Genomic DNA, 21,781 nt, shown 5'->3' on the forward strand with positions numbered 1-21,781 from the left:
CTGTTTTTTCCTCAATGCCTTCACTATAAGTACCTTCTGTACTTTCTTCATTTCGCTTTTTTCTCTTTTTTTCAGCGGCTCGCTGTTTCTTACCACCCTTCCCTACCTTTTCCCACTCTTGCCCTTCATTTTGATCACCCATCTCTTCCTCTTCACTACAATCCATACTTTTCCAGTCACTCCTTTCTAAATCCACCATTGCTATGTTCTTATTTAAATCCAAGCTAACAGCTGCTTTTGCCTGGTTGCCTTGACTCTGCTGCTGTTCTCCTCTGCTCCAGCCAGTCCGCCATCGCTCTCCCACCGTGCTAACTCAACCAGAGCTCTGTCCGTCAAGATTTCTCTTGAAAAACGGATCTTTCGTCGGACAGATTTTTTTTGACATTATATTTCAGAACAGAACATAATAAAATTTATGTGGTCTTCTCAGGGATAGATAAATAAATAAATAAAATAACAAGGTATATAAATATCTGTACATTCAAATGCAATTCAATTAAAAATGCCCTATTTTATTAATCTCAAAGAAAAATTAAATATTATTGTATCTCATTAATTCAATTTCAGAGCGTTATTAAAGGTGGTATATTGGTTGTTGGTAGCAAAGAGCAAAGTTGGTAGCGGCCTGCATTACAGCAAATCTGAAGAAGCCTCTGACTGAAGATACTCACCAACTGCACAGTCATCTAAAGCGAGGGAGTGTCACGGCTCACTTAGTCTGCACTCTCCTTGCATTTAGACAACCAAATTATAAAATCTATTGACCAAATGTTATTCAATTTCTTATGGAAAAATCATATACATTACTTAGGAAAAATCAATGGTAATGAACTCTTATGAAAAGGAGGTATGAATTTTCTTGGTTTCACAGCTTTAAATAATACATTCAAAATAAATTGGTTAAAGTCGTATCTTAAAAAATCCATCCTCCATCTAGCATACTTTCCCAAATTACATTTTCTCCAGGGTAGGGGGTCTATATTTCCTCCTCCTCTGTAATTATAATGTAGAGAAAATACCGGTAAAACTTTCTGCATTTTACAAACAAGCACTTCTTTCATGGGCACTTATATACAAACATATTTTTTCTCCCCGTAAATTCTTCATCTGGAATAATTAATACATCCTTCACAAAAATAAATCTTTATTTTATCCTAAATGGTTCGACAATAAAATCCTTCTGGTGGATCAGCTATTCAACAAAAATGGGTGTTTACTCAGTTACAGTGAGTTCAAACTCATGTATAACCTCACAGTAACTTTTAAAGAGTATGATATTATGTTTGATACTGTAACTAATGGAATATGTGAATTCTTTAGAAATAATGTTATTGATGAATATGAGGCCTTGTTAAATATAACCGACACCACAGTTGGTAAAGCGTATTTTCCTTCTACGTGTAAGAATAACAGAACTATTCATGCCCTGAAAAGTGAAAGAATTCTATCTTTGTGGGACATCCAGTTAGTTTTTATCACTGACTTGCTTCACTGCTCTCCCTATGCATTGCTGGCCCCAATAATAATAAAAGTCTGACCGAAATCCGTCCCCGCTCCTTCCTGTTTGCTGCAGCGAGGTGTACTTGGACGGATATGTTTTATTGATTTCAAGAAAATGTGTGTGGTTTTTGAACCTGCTTTCACAAAACACAATACGTTTTCTGGAAACGAAACACCGGCGGAGAAGACTGACGTCATCACCTAAGGACAACAGCTGAAGGAGGAGATAGCGGGTTTTGGTGGATTAAAGCAACGACCAGCTCAGTGTTAATCCCCAGACTGGATCAACGCAACCATCGAAACCGTCTGTAACGTTGATAATCGAAGCAGGGTCAAGAAATTTCAAGGAAACGAGAAGTACGGGCTGAAAACAGTAGCCGGGCCGAGAGAAGCTGAGAGCTGTCTCCCTGGTGACCGTGAGGGGGTATGTTAATCATCAACAAGAAATCTTGGTTGACTGAAACCGACATATTGACTTCGATTCTGAACGGACCCTGTTTAAAAGCAGCTGACTTGTGGATAATTGGTGGCTAATTAATCAGAACCACAATGATGAGTGCATTATTTTAAAAACACGTACATGTCAAGTGTAGCGTAAAATGAATTAACGAGTGAAGGATTTGTGGCTTTACTGGTGAACAGTGAGGAATGAAGGGGTTGCTAATGACAAGGTAGATTTAACACTGTTGCAACTTGTTCCGTTGCTTTCTGTGGCTGCCGTTCTATAATATATACAGTGAGTGGAAGTTGTTTTGTCAAAATAGAAGCATCAAATCAAATAGAGGTCTTGTGCGAGATTCTGTTCCCCTGTGAAAATTTGTTTCCCCGTGTCGGGAGCGCAGAGCCGACCATTTTCACAGCGCTTCTCGTCGATTTCTCGGTAAAACATCTCATTTAAGGTTGTAATGTTCAGTTTAATCTGCAGCTAACAAAACTGAAAAATAAATAAATAAACGAGGTCTTATGTGGAGGTCTTCTTACACCGTTTTGTGTTGTTTTTCGCCAAGAGAATTGGTGTTTTTCCACCTTTTGTCACTTTAACCTGACAAATAAGTCAGTCACAAAACACGAGTTTCCAATACGTTGGGTATTTATGATTTGTCATTGCTGATATAATAAGGATAAGGATAGAAGCTAGGTGATAGCTACAGGGCACAAAAATTAAGATTTACTGAAAAGATGTCTAGAAACCTGGGTTGTAATGTAAAATATGACAGTTTACTGTATTTAGAAAATTTCTAGTATACTCCATGCTATCATACCTAACAATCTTTGAGAATCTGGAAACTGTTGCTCTTTATTTCCCAAACTTTTGGGGGTGAGGCGGGTGGTGGAAGTGGATGAATATTTCAGTTTCCTGAAATAATCTATACCCCATCCATAACATGGGAACAAATTACTTTACCAGCAAGTCTGTGTTTATTCCTTTCATCATCAACAAAAAAATCCTGTATATTTGGTAAAATTTGCTCTTTATTTGCCAAAGTTATGATGGGGGAACATATATTTTACCTGCCTGAAATAATCAGTTCGTGCTCCATAACAATGGAAATAATTAATTTACCTGCAAGTTTTTAACTGTGCTTAATCTTCTCTTCACAAGCAACAAATCCTTTAAATATGGTAACATTTGCTCATTATTTGAAAAAGTTATGAGACGGGTAACCAAATATTTTAGCCAGCTGAAATAAACTATTCCCCCTCTATAACATGGGAGCTAATTATTTTTTTTTACAAACTCTTAACTGTGTTTATTCCTCATTATGAACAATAAATCCTGTATATATGATAACATTTGCTTGTTATTTGCTAGAGTTAAATGGGGGAACCAATTAATCCATCTGCCTGAAATAATCTGTTCCCCCTCCAAGGAGCTTTGAACAGGGGAAATGTTTATTTCAGACAGTTAATATATAACTTTAGCAAATATTGAGCAAATGTTTTCAAATTTACAGAAGTTATTGTTGATAATGAGATGAATAAACGCAGTTAAAATAGAATAGAATAGAATTCAACTTTTTTGTCATTGCACTGTCACATGTACAAGGAACGAAATGTAGTTTGCATCTTTCCAGAAGTGCTATACAGGATATAAATATTTATTTACAGGTGTACAAGACTAAATATAAATATAAATATGGGAGCTATATGCACAGATTATATAGAATATACAAGAAGGTTAAGAAATGGATTCTATATGTATTAGTAGGTTTATAATACAAGATAAATAATGGCAGATAAGATTTTTGCATATGTGTGTGAGGATAGTCCATGTGTTATTGTTGTATGAGAGGATAGGGGAGTACAGTCCTTATAGTTTATGTTTTATGTCAGGAGGCGTTCAAAGGCGTGACAGCTGTGGGAAAGAAGCTGTTCCGGTGCCCGGTGGTTCTGGTCCGTAGGCTTCTGTAATGCCTCCCAAAGGGCAGGAGGGAAAAGAGTGTTTGTGCTGGGTGAGTGAAGTCCTTTGTGATTTTCCCGGCCCTTTTCAAACACCGCTTCCTGTAGATATCCTTGATGGCAGGGAGCGGTGCCCCAGCGATATACTGGGCAGTTTTCACCACCCTCTGCAGCGCCTTCCGGTTGGAGACAGAGCAATTCTGTTATACAGTTGGTGAGGATGCTCTCAATGGTGCAGCGATAGAAGTTCGTGAGGATCTCTGAGGACAGGTGGTTCTTCCTCAGGGTCCTCATGAAGAAGAGGCGCTGATGCGCCTTCTTGATGAGTTTGGAGCAGCTGGTCGTCCAAGTCAGGTCCTCGGAGATGTGGACTCCCAGGAACTTAAAGGTGTCCACACGCTCCACCACTGTCCCCTTAATGTGGATGTAGCTCAGCGTTCCTCCTGAAGTCCACAATAAGCTCCTTGGTCTTCTTGGGGTTCAGCTGCAGGTTGTTTTAGTCGCACCACTCAGCCAGACGGTCTACCTCCTCCCTGTAAGCGGCCTCATCATCTCTGATGAGGCCGATCACCGTGGTGTCGTCTGCAAACTTGATGATGTCGTTGGAGCCATGGACAGGTCTGCAGTCGTAGGTGAAGAGGGAGTAGAGGAAGGGACTCATCACACAGTTAAAGACTTGCTGGCAAATTAATTTGTTACCATATGTAGGGGGAACTACGGCAAAGAATTGGGGCCACTGGAATAAAAAAAAAAAATTGTGACTTTTTTCTCAAAAAACCTAAGAATTCTTGTTTTCAGTGGCACAGAAAAAAATGCTAGAATTCAGAGGAAAAAATCTGAATTCTGGCTGATGGGCGCCAGCAAGCAACCAGCTTCAGAATCACTAATGCGAGTTGTGGCGGACAGCTATCATTCTGGAGAAAGATGACTGATTTAAGTGACTGATTTAAGTCCCCGACGCTTACACTAATGGAAAGACAAAAGGTGAGTTAATCAATGAGATAATTTCAATGTCTAAAGCCGAACAGTTACAGCTAGTTGTTAGCATGTTTAATAGCTTAAGCAGTCATAGGGATAAGCGTGATTCACAATGTTAAATCACACAGATGATTAGAAGATGTAATAACTGTTGATTACTGAAATTGTGGATTTGGTGTGTTTATTTTATTGTTCTTCTGTTTGAATGTTTCACAAAGAAATTAAGGTTAGCTGTATATGTCAGCCACCTTCTAAATAAAATGTCTGCAGTGTTAAACTGTTGAGAAAGCAAGATATTTGCTACCTGTTGCTTGTTGTTATCTCGTTTCCCCAGGTCCGTTAATGTAGTGTGTAAAAGTGAAAGCACAAAGACAACAGTCACTGTTCAACTTCACAATCAAGCAGAATTTTATTCAAACTAGTGCATAAAAGTGCATAAAATCACATCAACATCATAATCATCAGAAACCAAAGCCACAAAGAAGAAATTAATTACCTTAGAAAAATACAAAAATACGAACACGCGCCTTCGGAGACCACTGTGTGTGGCAGTTAAGGCAGTTCCACCCCAGTGATCTGACCAGCTGTTTTAGCTCAATTACTTTTATATCAAGGTGTGTTTCTATTGTCTGATGTGTTCTAACGTACAGTTTAGAGGTGGTCTCAAACAGCCCGTAATGACGTGTGTCTGTTTTTTACACCAGACACCATGCAGGTGTTGTCAAGGCCAAGAGATGAATTCATCGCTGTCTAAGCTATCCTCCATGCGCACTTTCACAGGCTACAAACAATAGATGTGTTAATTTCATACAGAAACATTTTACTCAAGAAAGCAGGACCAAAGTTTAAAAGCTATCTGTGTTTTTCATCCCTTCAAACTGCCTCAAACTGGTTCCTGAACCACAAAGAGCTTTCCTGACCTCTCCTCTGACCCAGGGCATCAAATAGCAGATTTTGATTATAAAAATTACCACACGTTTCATATAATATCTTTAAACTCTTATAAAACAGACATGAGCAATTTCAATACCAAAACATCTTTTGCACTCAATATTCTCTGATTAGTTTTCAACTTCCTTAGTTATATGAACTAAAACAATTTCCAGATTAATATTTGAGTTCTACACTCTTAATGTGATCTAATATAAAAACTACTGATTAGACTAATTTTAATTAAATCGTGATGATTATATCTAAGAAAAATGTTCTTCTGATTAAGTTATGTATTGATTAAACCATGAGTCTAAAACTAACCTAAACTGAGGCCTGCTCAAAACAATCATGATCCGTCTTTCAACATGCGCTAAAGTTAATCATTAAAACTACCATAATTAAACTACCGTTTTCCACTCTTCCCCTCTCGCATTCTGATTAAGTGGTAAACATTACAGAGGTCTAGTTTGGTGGATATAGTGGCTCCCTGAACGAGTTCAAGAGCTGAGGCAAGTAATGGCAGTGGATATTTATTCTTTACAGTGATCCAGTTTAAGGCCCTGTAGTCAATGCATGGTCTGAGTGTTCCATCCTTCTTACCAACGAAGAAAAACCCAGCTCCCACAGATGAAGTTGATGAACGAATTATGCCAGCTGCCAGGGACTCACTGATGTATCTCTCCATGCTCTCCCTCTCCAGAGAGCTGGTAGATAGTGGTGGTCCTGGAAAAAGGTCAATAGCACAATCATATGGACGGTGAGGAGGAAGAGAGAGAGCTCTTACAAGGTAGAGTTAGACGGGAAATTTTCTTTGAGTTGGCCATCCCTCCTCCTGTCGCTAATGATGGGCTTTGTCTTTTGGCAGGTTTTGACAGTTAGCAATGTAGTGTCCTGTTTGACCACAGTAAAGGCAGGCTCCAAATCTCATATAACGCTGTCGTTCATCGGGAGTGAGTCTGGTTCTTCCTATATGCATAGGCTCCTCTGGGCTCTGATCTGCAGGGATAGTATTGGATTCGACTTTGTTTGGGCAAAAACTCAGTTCTTTCTTAGATCAGGTTCTATCTCTGTTCCTATTGCCGATCCTAATAACTAAACTAATGAGATCTTCCAATGACCCTGGTTCATCTCGGTAAGTCAGTTCATCTTTTATGTTCTCATTCAGAGCTTGTAGAAAAGCTCCTTTCTACTGAAAGGAGCTTTGTGTTCTAACCAGAGGAGGCGGCCGGGGTTCTAAAGTCAATGGGAAAATCTGCTACTGCTTGACGACCTTGCCTTAAATTCCACAGCTTGCGGGTAATATCTGACCATGATTCAGTATACCCAAAGATCTGATTATGAACACACACACACACACATACCTTTACAGTGATGAATTCATGAACATATTAACACAATTCCATAATTCAATGTGCATTTGCTATTTCAAGAAATGAATTAAAAAACGTAACGTAAAGTCAGTTGGTCCACTTTGTACAGTAAAACCGTTGAAACTAGTCCACGCAGCACGTTTTCTCCACTGTCACTGTCAAGATGGCGGTGACGTAATAGGACTCTGCAAATATGTATTCATGCCTATTGTCCAATCATTTCTTAGGTCTCCCACTGGGACATACCTATTCCGTTTTGTTAATGTCTTAGTGCTTTTGTTAATATTGTAGTGCTTTTGTAATTTGTAATTGTACTTCGTTAATATTGTAGTGGTTTGCACCTCAGGTCAACCACAAACAACCCTCCACTAAGTAAATACTTAAAGCAAAAGACATGTAATACCTTTTATTTATTTTCTCTGCTCAATAGGAAGAAACACATTCACAATAAAAATCAGACTGCAGTTTGTTATTTTATTACTTTGGCTGCATCATGTTAAAGACAGAATTCTGACTTTTTCCCCTGAATTCTGAGATTTTTTTTTTCATTACTTTGGCTGAATACTAAAATAAAAAAATCCCTGAATTAGATATTTTTTTCTGTACCACTGAAAAAAATAATTCTGATGTTTTCTGAGAAGAAAAGTCAGATGTTTTCTTTCCAGTGATCCTAATCCTCTTCCGTAGGGAGCATATTGTTTCAAACAGCTAAAATATTTGGTTACCCCCTCATAACTATGGCAAATATTGAGCAAATGTTTTAAATTTACAGGATTTACTGTTGATAAAGAGAGGAATAAGCATGATTAAAGACCTGCTGGTAATTTAATTAACTCCTATGTTGTAGGGGCACAGGGAAGAACAGATTATTTCAGGCAGCTAAAATATTTGGTTCCCCCTCATAACTTTGCCAAATAAAGAGCAAATATTACCAAATATACAGGATTTATTGTTCATGATGAGAGTAATAAACACAGTTAAAGACTTGCTGGTAAATTAATTTGTTACCATGTTATGGAGGGGTGTTACGGCCGGTGGCCTTGTATGTTTCTTTTGTCTCTTTCTTTTCTGTATATCTGCAGCTTTCTAATGAAATTAACTCCACTGGGAACTGGCTATAGCCCTAATCCTCCTGTGCCACTCCCTGAGGTCTACAGCAGAGCTGATTGGCTCACCAATTATCAGCTCCACCAATCCCTGATGAGACCTCCCTTTTTAAACCCAAGACTCCTGGCTGATTCTTTTCTGAGACAGCTTGCCACTTTGCTGGGTGTTTGTTGACTTCTGTATACCGCATTGTCTTTTTATGAGCTTTTGTAAATCTTTGTTACCTGTGAGTACCTGTGGGGGGCTTTGAATGTAAGCTTATAGTAGCCTACTAGAGTTTTGTTGTTTGTTGTTAACCTTAGGTTTTGGTCCTGTTTTGTTTGGTTAAGATCTTTGGTTTCCAACTCTGGTTGTTTTGAGGACATTGTTTTGTTTTTGATTATAACACCTGTTATTGCGCCACATCCCCCCCCCCCCCTTCTCTCTCTACTCACTCACTCTCTACTTCCTCTTCTGAGAGGGGAGATGTGGTACCAGCTCTCCATCTAACGGGTTAATTGAGTTTCCTAAATCTGCTGAGATTTACCCTGTCCAGAACTGAAGTAAACTCTGTTTAAGCTGGCATCGAGAAACGATTGGCCTGGTTTCTGACGACCTCCATCCAGGTGTCCCAACCTTCTTCCCCCTGTGAATTAGCCAGACTGAGCAGCCTGCAGCCAACTAGTTTCACAGAGCACACCTGTTAAGGGTCGCTCGTTCTCTTTTATTACAATTTGCTCTTGTTACTGAACCAGGTAGGTTTTAGTGACTCGGGCGAGTCCCAAGGATGATGTTTTAAATTTGGGCTATCAGGAACCAATAAACATTTTCCACCTCTTCCTCTCCAGAATCAAACATCAGAGCTATTTTACAACCATCAAAGAACTTTAAGGAGACTCATTAATTGAATGTCCACAACATCTTTTAGATTTTCTTTATGCTAAATATTTTACTAGTAAGGCAATTTTGCAAGGGTCAGTACAGCTTAATTCAGTAGCAGAAATAATCAAATAAGAAAAATCAATCATCTAGTCTATCTTTCCCTAATGCTGACACTGAGAACTAAAAAGGGAACCTTTGAGAGAGACGGACAGAGTTTGGCTTTTCGAACCCCAGACCTGGCCTGATGATGAAGGAGGTGTTGCAGCAGTAGGAGGATGTTGGTCGACGAAGGCAGGGATCTCTGTAGGCCTGATGAGCTTTCTTCTCCTCATGGATGGTGAGGTCACACAGGACTTGGGTGCTGGCAGGAAGGAAGGCATCAGTTCTTCTTCTTTGTCTTTGTTCTTTGCCTTTGTCTTTGCCTTTGCCTTTACCTTGGTCTTCATCTTCGTCTTTGGGGTCTGAACCCAGCTGATGAGAGAAGTGCAATTTGAAGCCACATGTTGCGGGGCAGACGGGTTGGTCCCCATGAACAGGACAGTCTTCGGCTCTGTGGCCCCGGCTCTTCTTCAGCTGCAGAGTTCTTTGTCCATCTCCATCTTGACTCGAAGCTGCCTGGAGGATCCAACCAAAGTTTCCTCTTTTGCACCCACCTTTTATAGGGTTCATCCACCCTTTTGGTTCATTTGCATTGGCTAGCACTGTTGCTGTGCTTATTTCATTGGCTGACTGCTTGGACAGATGATCTCATATCCATCACTGTCTTAGAGACATTGTGTCCTGATGTCTGTGCTAATGTCTCAGGTTGCTTAACAACCTGTTTCCAAATAAGGCGTTGACCATCTCTGCTCTCCTGTTAGTTCCCCTTTTTCTCTTAACCTTTCACCTACCATCCACCTCCAACACATCAGTGATGTTTAATTGCAGTTACACCTTCCACACCATTTCAAGTTCAGAGTAAAAATCACATTTATAACTTCTTTTACTTCTCTGATTTATCATTCATTTATAATGTTATGATAACCATAATTTATCAGTTACTCTTATTATAATCTTAATGTGAGTTATTACAAATGTTTTCTGTAAAGAAACCAAGAATAATCCATGATTCTTATTATTTGATATCAAAGTTACAGTTACTTGTTTTACTTGTAAGACTATCCATCAATGCAAGTGTAAGTGTAAGTATTATTACAAGCAAACCAATATTAATATAAGTATTTTACTTTGAATCTTATCCAATTACTCACAATGTTTAGATTTCTTTCTTTAAAACTTTCATGCTTTGAGATAAGTAATAGTCTGAACTGGAAACTTACTTCCTCTTTTTCCAGGAAACCTGCTTTTCCTGTTTCATGACTCTCTCTGTCTTGACTATGATTTCTTATGATTAAATAGAAAAAAGTTAAATTAAAGCAAAGTTTGCAGGAGACAAAACAACACACACAATCAAATTGATTTTATTGACATTTAAGTCTAATGTTGGGTCTAGATTTCACTTGAGTGATTCATTTTAAAGAAAACTTTATTTATTTTTACTGTTAAACTAAAATCTCCAGCATGGGGAAGTGGGATGATCTCGGATTTTCTTGACACACCCTAACTTTTGATTGTAAGTTGTTTGTTTTTTTTACTTTTTTATTTTGTTAAACCCAAAAAATAAATCCCAAACTGACAAGCATTAACATCTAGGTTTCTTTATTGTTACTTCTCCTTCCCCCTGGCTGAGCTGGATCGTAACAAGTGGAAACAGATTATTTCAGTTGGCTAAATATTTGGTTGCCTACTCATAAGTTGGCAAATAGAGAGCAAATATTTTCAAAATCTCAATGATTGTTATGTATGATAGTAAGATTGAGCCACCAAATGTTAAGTCGACATTTACTTTATGCATTAATCTGTCATATTTTATATTAGAACAGTATTTTCCAGAAAGCCTACCTACACTCTATTTTTTTAAGGAAGTCCTAATTTTTTGTGCCCTGCTATCAGCTAGCTTCCATCCTCTTATATCAGCAATAAAAAATTATAAATGCACACAATGTGTTGGAAACCCGTATTTGGTGACTGACTTTTATTTGTCAGGCTTACGTGACAAAAGTTGGAAAAAGACCAATTCTCTTGGAGATTAAAAAACAACTCAAAACGGTGTAAGACGTCCACACAAGACCTAGTTTATCTATTTATCTTACAATTTTTTTTTCAGCTGCTGATTAAACTGAAAGTTTCAACCTTCACATGATTATATGAGTTATTTTACAGAGAAATTGATCAGAAGTCCTGTGAAAATAGTCTGCTCAATCTCTCTGGCTGCAGTGTGCACTCACTGACACAGGATAAACAGATTTTCACAGGGGAACAGAATTTCCCACAAGACCTGAATCAACCACATAATACAAATCAAACAAAGTAAAGGCAATAAGCACCCAAAAGGTGATGCAACAAATAAAGAGTTTAATTTGGGGTTATTTACATCAAGCATCCAGTTACTTCTGCCTTTATGCCACTGATTTTTGACATGAACCACCTCGTGGTCATTGGTTACTTCTGAGATTGCTTTTCAAAAAACGTTTTCTTGAATAGCTGTGTGTGAGTCTTGAATGTTGAAGGGTTATAAACTACTTAATCTGGATATAGTTACACACTGGCTTCCTATTATCTGCTCACAAGAAAAAAATTATAAACTACCCCCGTGTGCCTCGTATCCCACAAACAGTAAGATCAATTCAACTATTAATAGTTGCCCTGTTGAGAGATTTTTCCACCCGAGCTGTGGGTGGGAAAATCCACCCCAGCTCCATCAGGGTTTCTTGGCTTCTTCTCTTGTTAAGGCACAAACCTGTGATTCCTTCAGAAAAGAGCTGGATTTATTATAAAATTGAATGACTTTCTGGTGAATTCTGTTTGATGTTGACATCACTTGTAAAGACAACTGGCTGCACAAGGTTTTATTTAGAGTGTCAGAATTAAGGGGCATATATTTTAATGGATTTTCAGATTTTTGTTTGGAAAAAGCTTTGAACACTAATTATTCATTTTCCTTTCATTTCACTGTTATGTATTTAATTTCTTTGGTCTGCCATGTCAAATCCTAGCAAAATACATCAAGGTTTATGATTAGAGCAGGACAAAATGGGGAAACGTGAAGGAAGGTAGATACTTCTACAAGGCTTGGCATGTCTTGACTTGAACAACAGACATTTAACCAACCAACAGTCTGATCCTGATCCTGGTTTCATCTCTCACCCTGATAAGCTCTCCTCTGATCATTATGGGACACTTTCTGATCCTGATGGATGAAATCCATTTCCATCATGTTGGGATCCTGTGTCCTCTCTGAATTTGACTGGATCTGCTTTGATCCTGATCTGCTGCTTTCTCATTCAGATGTGACTCTGATCTACTTTCTGTATTCCTGCAGGTCTCACCTGCTCAGCTCTGCAAATCCTCCCATCTCCTGTCCTGTGGTTATGTCTTCTGTGGATTCCAGTGGCGATGGGGGGAAGTGGCTGGATGCCCACTACGACCCAGTGGCTGGTCTCTACACCTTCTCATCCTGCATAGACCTGGCAGATCTTAGCGGGGACAGGGAGAGCCGACTCGTGGTCGGGGACCTGGGCACCGGCTCATCAGGCATGAAGCTTAAGGTCTACCGTGGCACGGCACTCATAAGTGAGAATAGCCTGCTGGACCTACCTGCTGGCCTGGTCGCCTTTTTCATGGACCTGCATGAGCCCCGAATCCCCGCCGTGGCCGTGGCCTCTGGACCATGCATCTATGTCTACAAGAACCTGCGGCCATACTTCAAGTTCACACTTCCGAGCCTGGACATCAACCCACTGGAGCAGGTGGTTGTGGCCTCTGTTACATCCACAGGGAGAGAGTCAGTATCACAGAGAAGCTGGGTCACAGCATACTTGGGAACATAAGAATGCAATAGTTTATTTTTCATTTCTATATAATAATACATTTTAATTACCATTTCTGCTGAGTTTGTCTTTCGAGATGGGTATTCAGTGCTTTTGACAGGGGTGCCATATAGGGGGGAAAGGTTAGGACAATTCCAAGGGCCTCTGACCGACAAGGGGCCCTCCACAAATTTTTTTATATTATTCATAGAAATAAAAAAAATTGGGACCCTGTCAATTATAAAATCAATCATATTGTGTTTTCTAAAATTGTTAAAAGACCACTACCAGACCGAAAAACACATATCCATATTTGCACTGAACTCCCTGGCCCATGGATCTGCTTAGCGCACTTGACGATGACGATGTTCAGCAGCAGTCAGTAGAAGACAAGAACGACTGTGGCAGTTACTATGCTGCTAAGGAAAATTATAAAGTTATACAGGTTTTCAGAAAAATAGAGAGAAAAAGACAACAGTGCCAATTTGTAACCCAGTTTTCCTCCAAGAGAGGTGATTAGAACTGTGTGAGATTATCAACCATTTAGCATAGTTAGCTTAGCTACAGACTATTGTTTACCTTTATTTCACTAGCATTCAATGAACGACGGAAATAAATTGCCAACATATTCATATATTTAACTTGCCCCTGTACCCTATACCACCCTTAACGACAGATGAGTCAGATAGCAGCAGCTCTAACCCACCTCCCTCCTGGCCTGTCCTCTCCTAAGTGAAATTAAAGCTGCAGTATGTAACTTTTAAAAAAATAATAATTTTTTACATACTTGTAAAACTGTCAAGTTGTGACAGTATGGCATGAGAGAGAATTTGGAAAAAAAATAATAATTTGCCTTCTCCCAGTGCTTTCTAGAAACAACCAATCAGAGGCAGGAGGTGGGTTTAACAATCTCATGTGGCTGCTCAGCCTCCCTCCCCTTGCCCTGTGCTATAGCTAGTGATAAGTTTCACAACGATAAGTTGTTTCTCCACCATTAGCACATTTAGTAGTGAGTGAATGAGGTTGATTGATAGCACTGTGACCCATCTCCGGGTTTTGATTGGTTGTTTTGGGCCGGAACATTGCATTACTTTAGCCAGTAATAGTAGTTCAGGGAGGAGGTGGAGAAAATTGATTTTTTTTTTTTCACACATTATCTGCCTCATAACAAACTGTCATGACATGGTGCTAGCTTTAACAAATATGGAGAAAACATATTTTTTATGAAAGTTATATACTGCAGCTTGAATAAAATGCAACTATATAGTATTTTATGAGAAGTCTAGATTGCTTCAGGTGTATTTTGCACATTGCCTAAGACTGTTGCACATGGGAAGAAACATTTCAGTAATCTACAATTGCTAGAAAAAATTTAAGCAATATACTTGCCTACTGTATACAGACTGTTTCATGTAAAATTCACTAGCAGTGAATATCGTGCTAGTATCAGTATTGAACCAAAGAAAACAAGGCAGTTGCAAGCCTTTAAAAATTGTGATGCTTTGGATGGGTCAGACAGACTCAAGAAAGTGTAAAGCAGCTGCACGGGGGGGGGGGGGACCCAATAAAATTTTTTGCCATGGGGCCCAAGATTCCTGGTGGCTCAACTGGATAGAGAGAGAAAATACAAGAGTGTCAATTTGTAGCCCAGTTTTTCTCCAAGAGAGGTGGGTAGACTGTGTGAGATTATCAACTGTTTAGCATAGTTAGTTTAGCTGCAAACTACTGTTTGCCTTCGTTTCATCTAATGAATGAAGGAACAAATCTACCAACATATTCACATATTTAACTTGCCCCTTTTATCACACTTAACAATAGATGAGTCAGTCAGCAGCAGCAGCTCTAACCCCTGATACTGTAAATTGCCTCCCTTCCATCACAGTGAAAAAGGTGAGCAATACTGTGTCCAATGACAAGCAAGTTAGAATCATTCCAGGGAATCTATGTGGATTTTTCCTGTCTCTCTGGTCTTTTTACAGTTACACAACAAAAACAATGTATTTATTACTCACAGAAATTCAAACAATCTTTATAAAATCTTCCATTAGCACACATAGCAGTGAGTGAATGAGGTGCTTAGACCCATCGTCAGAACGATGCATTTCTTTAGACGGCAGTAGCAGCTCAGGGATGAGGTTGAGGAGATTGATCTTTTCATCTGTTTCATAGCAAACTGTCATGACGTTTGCTATGTGGAAAAAACTTATTTTTATTAAAGTTATATCCTGCTCCTTGAATAAAATACAACAACATAGGATTTTTGAGAAGTCTGAATTCCTTCATGTATATTTTGCATGTTGCCTGTGACTGTTGCTGGTTGGGAGAGACATTTTAATGAGCTAAAACTAATAATAAAAAACAATTATGTAACCTATTTGCATACAGTATGCAGACTTTTGTATTTAAAGTTCACTAGCAGCAAATATTGTGCTAGTATTAGTATTGGACCAAAGAAAGCAAGGCTGTTGCAAGCTTTTAAAATTGTGACTTTGGATCAGTTAGATTAACTCAAGAAATTGTAACAGCAACTGCGAAGGGAGGGCCCAAGTTTACTAGCGGCGCCCCTGGCTTTTGATGAAGCAATACGTTTAAAATTTTCACAATCATCACCCTGTAAATTGACCTTATTGAGTATGTGACCAGCTGCTGTGCTCTGATTGGTCAGGATGTGTGGCAGCAGGTGAGGGAGGGTCAAATCGATCCTGTGATGCTGAAGGAGATGCTGGAAAGTATCAGGAAGAAGGCAGACATCCCGCTGTCCATCCGATCGCTTAGGTTCCTGTCTCTGGAGTCTGATGAGGTGGACGAATTTGTTCAGCTGTACAAACAGCAGCCAATCAGGCGGCAGGTAATACTACTTTTATCATCATATAGGCCAAATTTGTAAACATTGCTGCTCCCCTCAACCAGTTTGACCAGTATCTGCTTCCTCAAAACTGGATGTGGACTACATCACCAGTAGAACAAGTGCATGAGAACCAGTGTCTGGCACTTATTCTGTAACTCAATTCTTATATTAAATTATTCTTGCTGTATCATCTGTAATTCTCCCACTCAATGTTTCTTAGCCAGTGATGTTTTTATGTTTCAATGAAAAGCAGGAGATTCACACATATCTGTATTTCTGTAATTCACACATGTATTCAGTATGGGATTCCATACAGTCCTGAAAGAACTCCAATTCTAATGCAGTTTAAACCACCTATACAGTTCACGTGTGAGTTTAACTCATATTGGTTCTGTTTAATGTGAACCCAGAACTGTTTGACCTCTGAGGAACCAGCATGTTCATTGATTGTGTTCTTTCAGACAGTCATCACCTGCATCGGAACTCTGAAGAAGAGCACAGCCGACGAGGACGGGATTAGCTGTTTGGTGATTGGTACAGAGAACAGCGACATCTTCGTCCTTGACCCCGAAGCTTTCACCATTCTCTGCAAGGTACACTGTAGTTAGCTGGTTTAAACTGGTCTCTACTGGTTCTAAACTGCCTTGACATAACTCGAAATTAGTCTGACCTAGTTTTTAATTGGTCTGAAAAAATTAAGATGCTCCTGAATTTGGTTGAGCTAATTCTAATTAGAAACGTGCACAAAAAAAAAAATGTTTGGACCTTTGTATGTTTCTCTGCTGGCCCGGGACTGCCTTGGGATTCCCCCGAAGGATCTGGCCCTATGGCTGGGGAGAGGGAAATCTGAGTCTCCCTTCCTAGGCTGCTACCCAGGTGACCGGACCCCGCATAAGCTTTTACCAGTATAAGTATTTATAATAATTATGTAATTTATTTAAAAGGTGTTTTCAGGGCACATATGGTCACCTCACTAAAATTAAAAACAATAAATTTTAAAGAAAAAATTCCAAATAGAAAAAATGAAAATAGAGATCCAAGTGAAAATGCTTGTTTAAACAACGGAACATTCAGCCGGGATTTAAAGAAAGACAGTGTGTCAGTGTCATAAAACGGTGTGAGGTGGTGAAGGCAGCATGCGGGAGACCCAGGATGTGAAGAAATAAATGTTTTCAATGAAGAATGTTTAACAATATTCAGTTCACCAAATCCAAAAGCCGGGCAGCCCGGCCGAGCGGAAGCCTGGGCTCGACGCCGGTAGCAACCGGTACACAAAGGATGGGAAAAGAAACTGGGCACACGGACGACAGGGAACAGGACGCCAAGTGAGACGAGGACCCGACAAAGACAGACACACAGGTGACACTAAATACACAGGAGGTAATCAGGGAACGAGACACCTCAGAACTAATCAAGGGGAGACAGGACAACATGGAGACTCAGACACACAAGAAACTCAGAATAAACACACAGAAAAACACGGAACATGACAGTCAGAGAGTCCTTTGCAGTGAGTGGGGAATGTGGAAGCTTATTCTAAATAGAGGAATCATGTGCATAAGTTGCACATTTAAGGAATGAAGATGTTTTCTGTCCATGAAGGTGCATTAACAAAGCAGGCATGGCTCGACTGAAGGATGACAGACCTATCAGCAGTTCCAGCTGCACCAGTGAAGCACGGCTCCGTCTTTAGGTTTTGTTCATAGCTCCAGGATGATCAGTCTGCGCAATCTAAATGCTAATAAATCATCATCAACACATCCCAGCAGGTCAATATGGTTTCTGAACAAACGCTCATTCCGAATCCTCCTAGAGCGATGTTCTCCATCAGAGCCAAAATGCCCCACAATTATGCGGCACATCTTTGTTCAACTACTTACATATGTGTGATTATCTTACACACCTCAATCGCCTTAAACATAATCAAACTTTACCTGTTTTGAGCTGATCCAACCCTGCTTTCTTATTTAGTGAGAATGAAATTAAGATAAGATAAGATTTATTTGTAATTGTCATCAACAGATTACAACGAGATTGAGACCGTGCTTGACTCGAGTTAAAGTGCAGGTTATATACACATACACAACACACAATATAAATATACATACATAAAAAGATAAAGAAACAAACATCACAAAACGAGAAATAAATATCAGAAACATCAGAAGATGGTTGCAGCGCTGGAGTTGTCACAGAGTATACAGAATTTACATTTTTAACAGAGTGGTGTGTCAAGAGCAGAAGTTCTTATGCCTTTGAATTTAGTGCCATGATTGCCATTGGGGAAAAACTGCTTTTTAAGTGATTTGTCCTGGTTTTTATTGCTCTGTATCTCTTGCCTGATGGCAGCAGCTGGAAGAGACCATGGCCAGGGTGTGAACAGTCATTTAAAATGTCCATAACTTTCTTGCGGAGCCTGGAAGTGTAAATCTGTTCCATGGTGGGGAGGGGGCAGCCTATGGTTCTCTCTGCTGCCCTGACAACCCTCTGGAGCGCCTTCTTGTCCGAGGATGTGCTGCTGCCGTACCAGACACACAGACTGTATGAGAGCACACTCTCTATGGAGCAGTCATAGAAGGCCTGCAGCAGGACTAAGGGGAGACAGTTCTTCTTGAGGATTCTCAGAAAGAACAGTCTCTGCTGTGCCTTCTTCAGTAGCTCCTTGGTGTTGGTGCTCCAGGTTACCTTGTCCTCCTGCTCCATGCCCAGAAACCTGAACACTGGGACCCTCTCCACACAGGTCCCACTGATGGTGAGAGGCTGGATGTCCATTTTGTTCTTCCTGAAGTCGATCACCAGCTCCTTTGTTTTCATGATGATCGGTGTGAGTGCCACTGGACGGTAGTCGTTCAGGGTGTTGATGTTGTTTTTTTTCGGCAGGGGGACAATGGTAGAGGACTTTAGGCAGGGAGGAACAGTGGCTTGAGACAGGGACTGGTTAAAAATCTTTGTGAAGATTCCAGCCAGTTGGTATGCACAGTCCTTAAGCACCCGTCCCAACACACCGTCAGGTCCTGCAGCCTTCCTTGGGTTCACCTTCCTCATCACCTGCCTCACCTCACACTCCTCTACTGTGAGAGCAGAGTTGCTGTGTACAGGCAGCTGTGATGGAGCTGTGGTAGGTGTCGCCTACAGATAACATGCATTTCATGTGCTTTGGGGTACAGACCAATGTCTTACATCTGGCAAAAACTGAGAAAATGTACTATTTACATATAAGGCCCCTGTACTGGACTGACTTGACCTGAATTGATCTGATCATTTTTGACATTATGCTATTCCAATTTCAGTTTGACTTTGAGGTCGCTCAGTCTGAGCTGTGGAGCATAAATCCATATTTGTCCCCTTTAATAAAAGCAATACGCTGATGACACATAAACCTCTTGAGACAGCACTGAAACCTAACCTTTCCTCCAAACATCTCTCTGTGATTGAAGATGTCTCTTCCCGCTGTTCCCACCATGATGGACGTCACAGGTCAGTTTGATGTGGAATTCCGCATCACAGTGGCATGTCGCAATGGCAGCATCTACATCCTGCGCAGGTAAGAAAAAGCTGACCAAACTCACTTGTTTGGTCAGTTCTAGATACATAAAGATCTAGAACTCGTCTAACACATTAGAGCCTAAACTCATACAGCTGTTTTCCCTGCTGCTGGTCAGGGAATCAGAGAAACCAAAGTACTGCATCGAGTTGTCATCTCATCCTGTTGGGCTGGTGAGAGTTGGGAAGAACATGGTTGTAGGATGCACTGATGAGAGTCTACAGGGTTTCACACAGAAGGTAGACTTTTAACCAACTGTTATCTGATCCCAGGAAATATCGTAAATGATTAAATCAGTCAGCGGCTAAGATCCTAATTTGGGTGATCCTCCTGGATTATTTGTTTCTGTTAGTGCAGAAATTCTATCACAGTAACAGTCTGCGGTTGTTTTTTTAGGGTAAGAAGTTGTGGAAGATCATCTTGCCGGCTCCTGTCACTACAATGGCTGCCATGGACCTCCCCACCAGGGGCCTTCAGGCTGTCCTGGTGGGCCTGGCAAACTGTCAAGTCCATCTGTACAGGGATAAGAACCTGCTTAGTACTATTAAGACCCCCGATACAGTCACCAGCATCTGCTTTGGTCGGTACGGTCGTGAGGATGGGACCCTTATAATGACCACAAAGGGAGGCGGCCTTATGGTTAAGATCCTGAAGAGGACGGCAGTGTTTGATGATATGGACAGCACTCCTGGCCCGCCATTGGCTCAGAGTGTCCGCCTCAATGTCCCTAAGAAAACCAAGCTGTATGTGGATCAGACGCTGCGGGAGCGGGAGAATGGCGTGGCAATGCACCGAGCCTTCCACATGGACCTGAGCCGCATGAGGCTGGCTGCTGCCCGAGCCTATGTCAAAGCTCTGGAGTCCAGCCTGACTCCTATGTCCTCCAGCCTCTCAGAGCCCCTGAAGATGAACGCCATGGTCCAGGGCCTGGGCCCATCCTTTAAACTGACCCTGAATGTCCAGAATACAGCATCTTGTCGGCCCATCATGAACCTGGCCATCAACTTCCTTTATGACGACAACCTGTATCGGATCAGGAACCCATACATGAAGATCCCACTGCTGGTGCCGGGACTTATTTACCCTGTTGAGACCTTTGTGGAGTGTACCAGCGACAAGGGCATCTCTGATATCATCAAGGTGTTTGTATTGCACGAAGAGAAGAGCTCCCCTCTGCTGACGGCTCACATCAACATGCCAGTCAGTGAGGGTCTGGTGCTCAGCTAACGCCCAGCCTTCTTGTTGACTGATACATAAGCTGTAATGCAGAATGTGGAGAGGAACCCTTCAGTTCAAGAACTGGTTAACAGTGATAGCTTTGACCAGTAGTCTGTCCAGTCCAGAGTTAGTGAATGTCTCTGCTGGTTAGATCACTGGTTTCCAGCAGTTAGCAATAATATATGAGCTGTAAACCAAACAATATGAATCAAACACCTGGAGACTGGTAGTAACATTAATTTAGAAATATTATGCTAAGAGAAAACTCCAGGTCCCAACCTGATGAAATGTCCTTCAAAACTGTTGGAACAATATCTGCCTGGAGGGATCAGGCCTGAATGGCTTTAACACTAACAGATGAACTAACAGACCTATCAGATTGTACAGGACAGTGGGGTGCTTCGTCCATTTACTGATTCAAACACAGATCAAACCCAAAGTAAATATTGTCTGTTTATAAAATGATTGCTTGTTTTCTCCTTAGATATGCTGAAATAAATTGTAGCTGTGTCAGAATAAAAATAAAAGTAAAGCTGGTGCACAGTAAAATCCTTTCTGTAGCTGGTTTTCAGTTGTTTTCACCCTCTAGCTCCTGCATAACATTCAGGCAAATTCAGTGTGGGGAGTGAAAACTCCCCACACTGAATGAGAGATTCCTCAGTGATAGGTCAAAATTACCTGAACACAGACACAAAGAAGAGACAAGAGTCAAAACTTAGTTTTACCTGCAGGGAGAACACAGTTGAAACCTTACAGATTTCGCCCTATGCTCTGAAGCTTCAACTGAGTCTTACCCTGCTTTTATTAGAATTAGAAATACCCTACTTAAATGACAATGTGCAGCCCTGAAGGGAGGGGCAACAAAAAACAGCTGCACACTCACATGAACACAACTCAATCATACAATTTTCAAAAGCATATTTCATAAGATAAAAGTGCCAGTTTGCAGTTTCTCTAGGCCATCACCGCTGGATTGTCTCGTTCATGGTACCTTCCTCTTCACTTCTCAGCAGGCCGCTTCTCAGTTTCCTGCAGACATCTCTCACAAAACAGACATAAATTCTAATAGTCATCAAATATAATGATTAGTATTTATATAGGTTATTATTTTAAT

General features: G+C 40.4%; 1 protein-coding gene and 1 long non-coding RNA gene across 4 annotated transcripts; one reads left to right on the plus strand and one right to left on the minus strand.

Annotated features, from left to right (window-relative positions):
- Positions 1–1,654: 1,654 nt before the first annotated feature.
- bbs1 (Bardet-Biedl syndrome 1) lies at positions 1,655–21,216 on the plus strand. Of its 3 annotated transcripts, none has more exons than XM_044102066.1 (7): positions 1,655–1,924; positions 12,571–12,997; positions 15,723–15,905; positions 16,367–16,498; positions 19,343–19,449; positions 19,568–19,688; positions 19,846–21,216. In XM_044102066.1, the coding sequence occupies exons 2-7, from the start codon at positions 12,620–12,622 to the stop codon at positions 20,674–20,676; spliced, it is 1,752 nt and encodes a 583-aa protein (XP_043958001.1). In that variant the 5' UTR covers positions 1,655–1,924; positions 12,571–12,619; the 3' UTR covers positions 20,677–21,216. The 3 variants fall into 3 exon arrangements, with proteins under 3 accessions (XP_043958001.1, XP_043958003.1, XP_043958002.1); XM_044102068.1 differs by having other exon boundaries at positions 1,675–1,924; positions 12,571–13,032; XM_044102067.1 differs by lacking the exon at positions 1,655–1,924 and adding an exon at positions 3,634–3,953.
- LOC122822943 lies at positions 3,961–9,444 on the minus strand. The gene is made up of 3 exons (XR_006369247.1): positions 9,386–9,444; positions 5,183–6,534; positions 3,961–4,520 (listed from the first exon to the last, which is right to left on the minus strand). It is a non-coding gene; the product is annotated as an uncharacterized LOC122822943 (long non-coding RNA).
- Positions 21,217–21,781: the final 565 nt, after the last annotated feature.

The sequence above is a fragment of the Gambusia affinis genome, linkage group LG20 (genome assembly GCF_019740435.1).
Source record: "Gambusia affinis linkage group LG20, SWU_Gaff_1.0, whole genome shotgun sequence".
NCBI classification, from domain to species: Eukaryota; Metazoa; Chordata; class Actinopteri; order Cyprinodontiformes; family Poeciliidae; genus Gambusia; species Gambusia affinis.

Bases quoted from the DNA above. Each gene is read 5' to 3' on its own strand.
- bbs1 (XM_044102066.1), top strand. From the start codon at position 12,620: ATGTCTTCTGTGGATTCCAGTGGCGATGGGGGGAAGTGGCTGGATGCC. The intron at 16,499-19,342 runs GTACACTGTAGT...CTGTGATTGAAG, and splicing joins CTTTCACCATTCTCTGCAAG to ATGTCTCTTCCCGCTGTTCC. The intron at 19,689-19,845 runs GTAGACTTTTAA...TTGTTTTTTTAG, and splicing joins TACAGGGTTTCACACAGAAG to GGTAAGAAGTTGTGGAAGAT.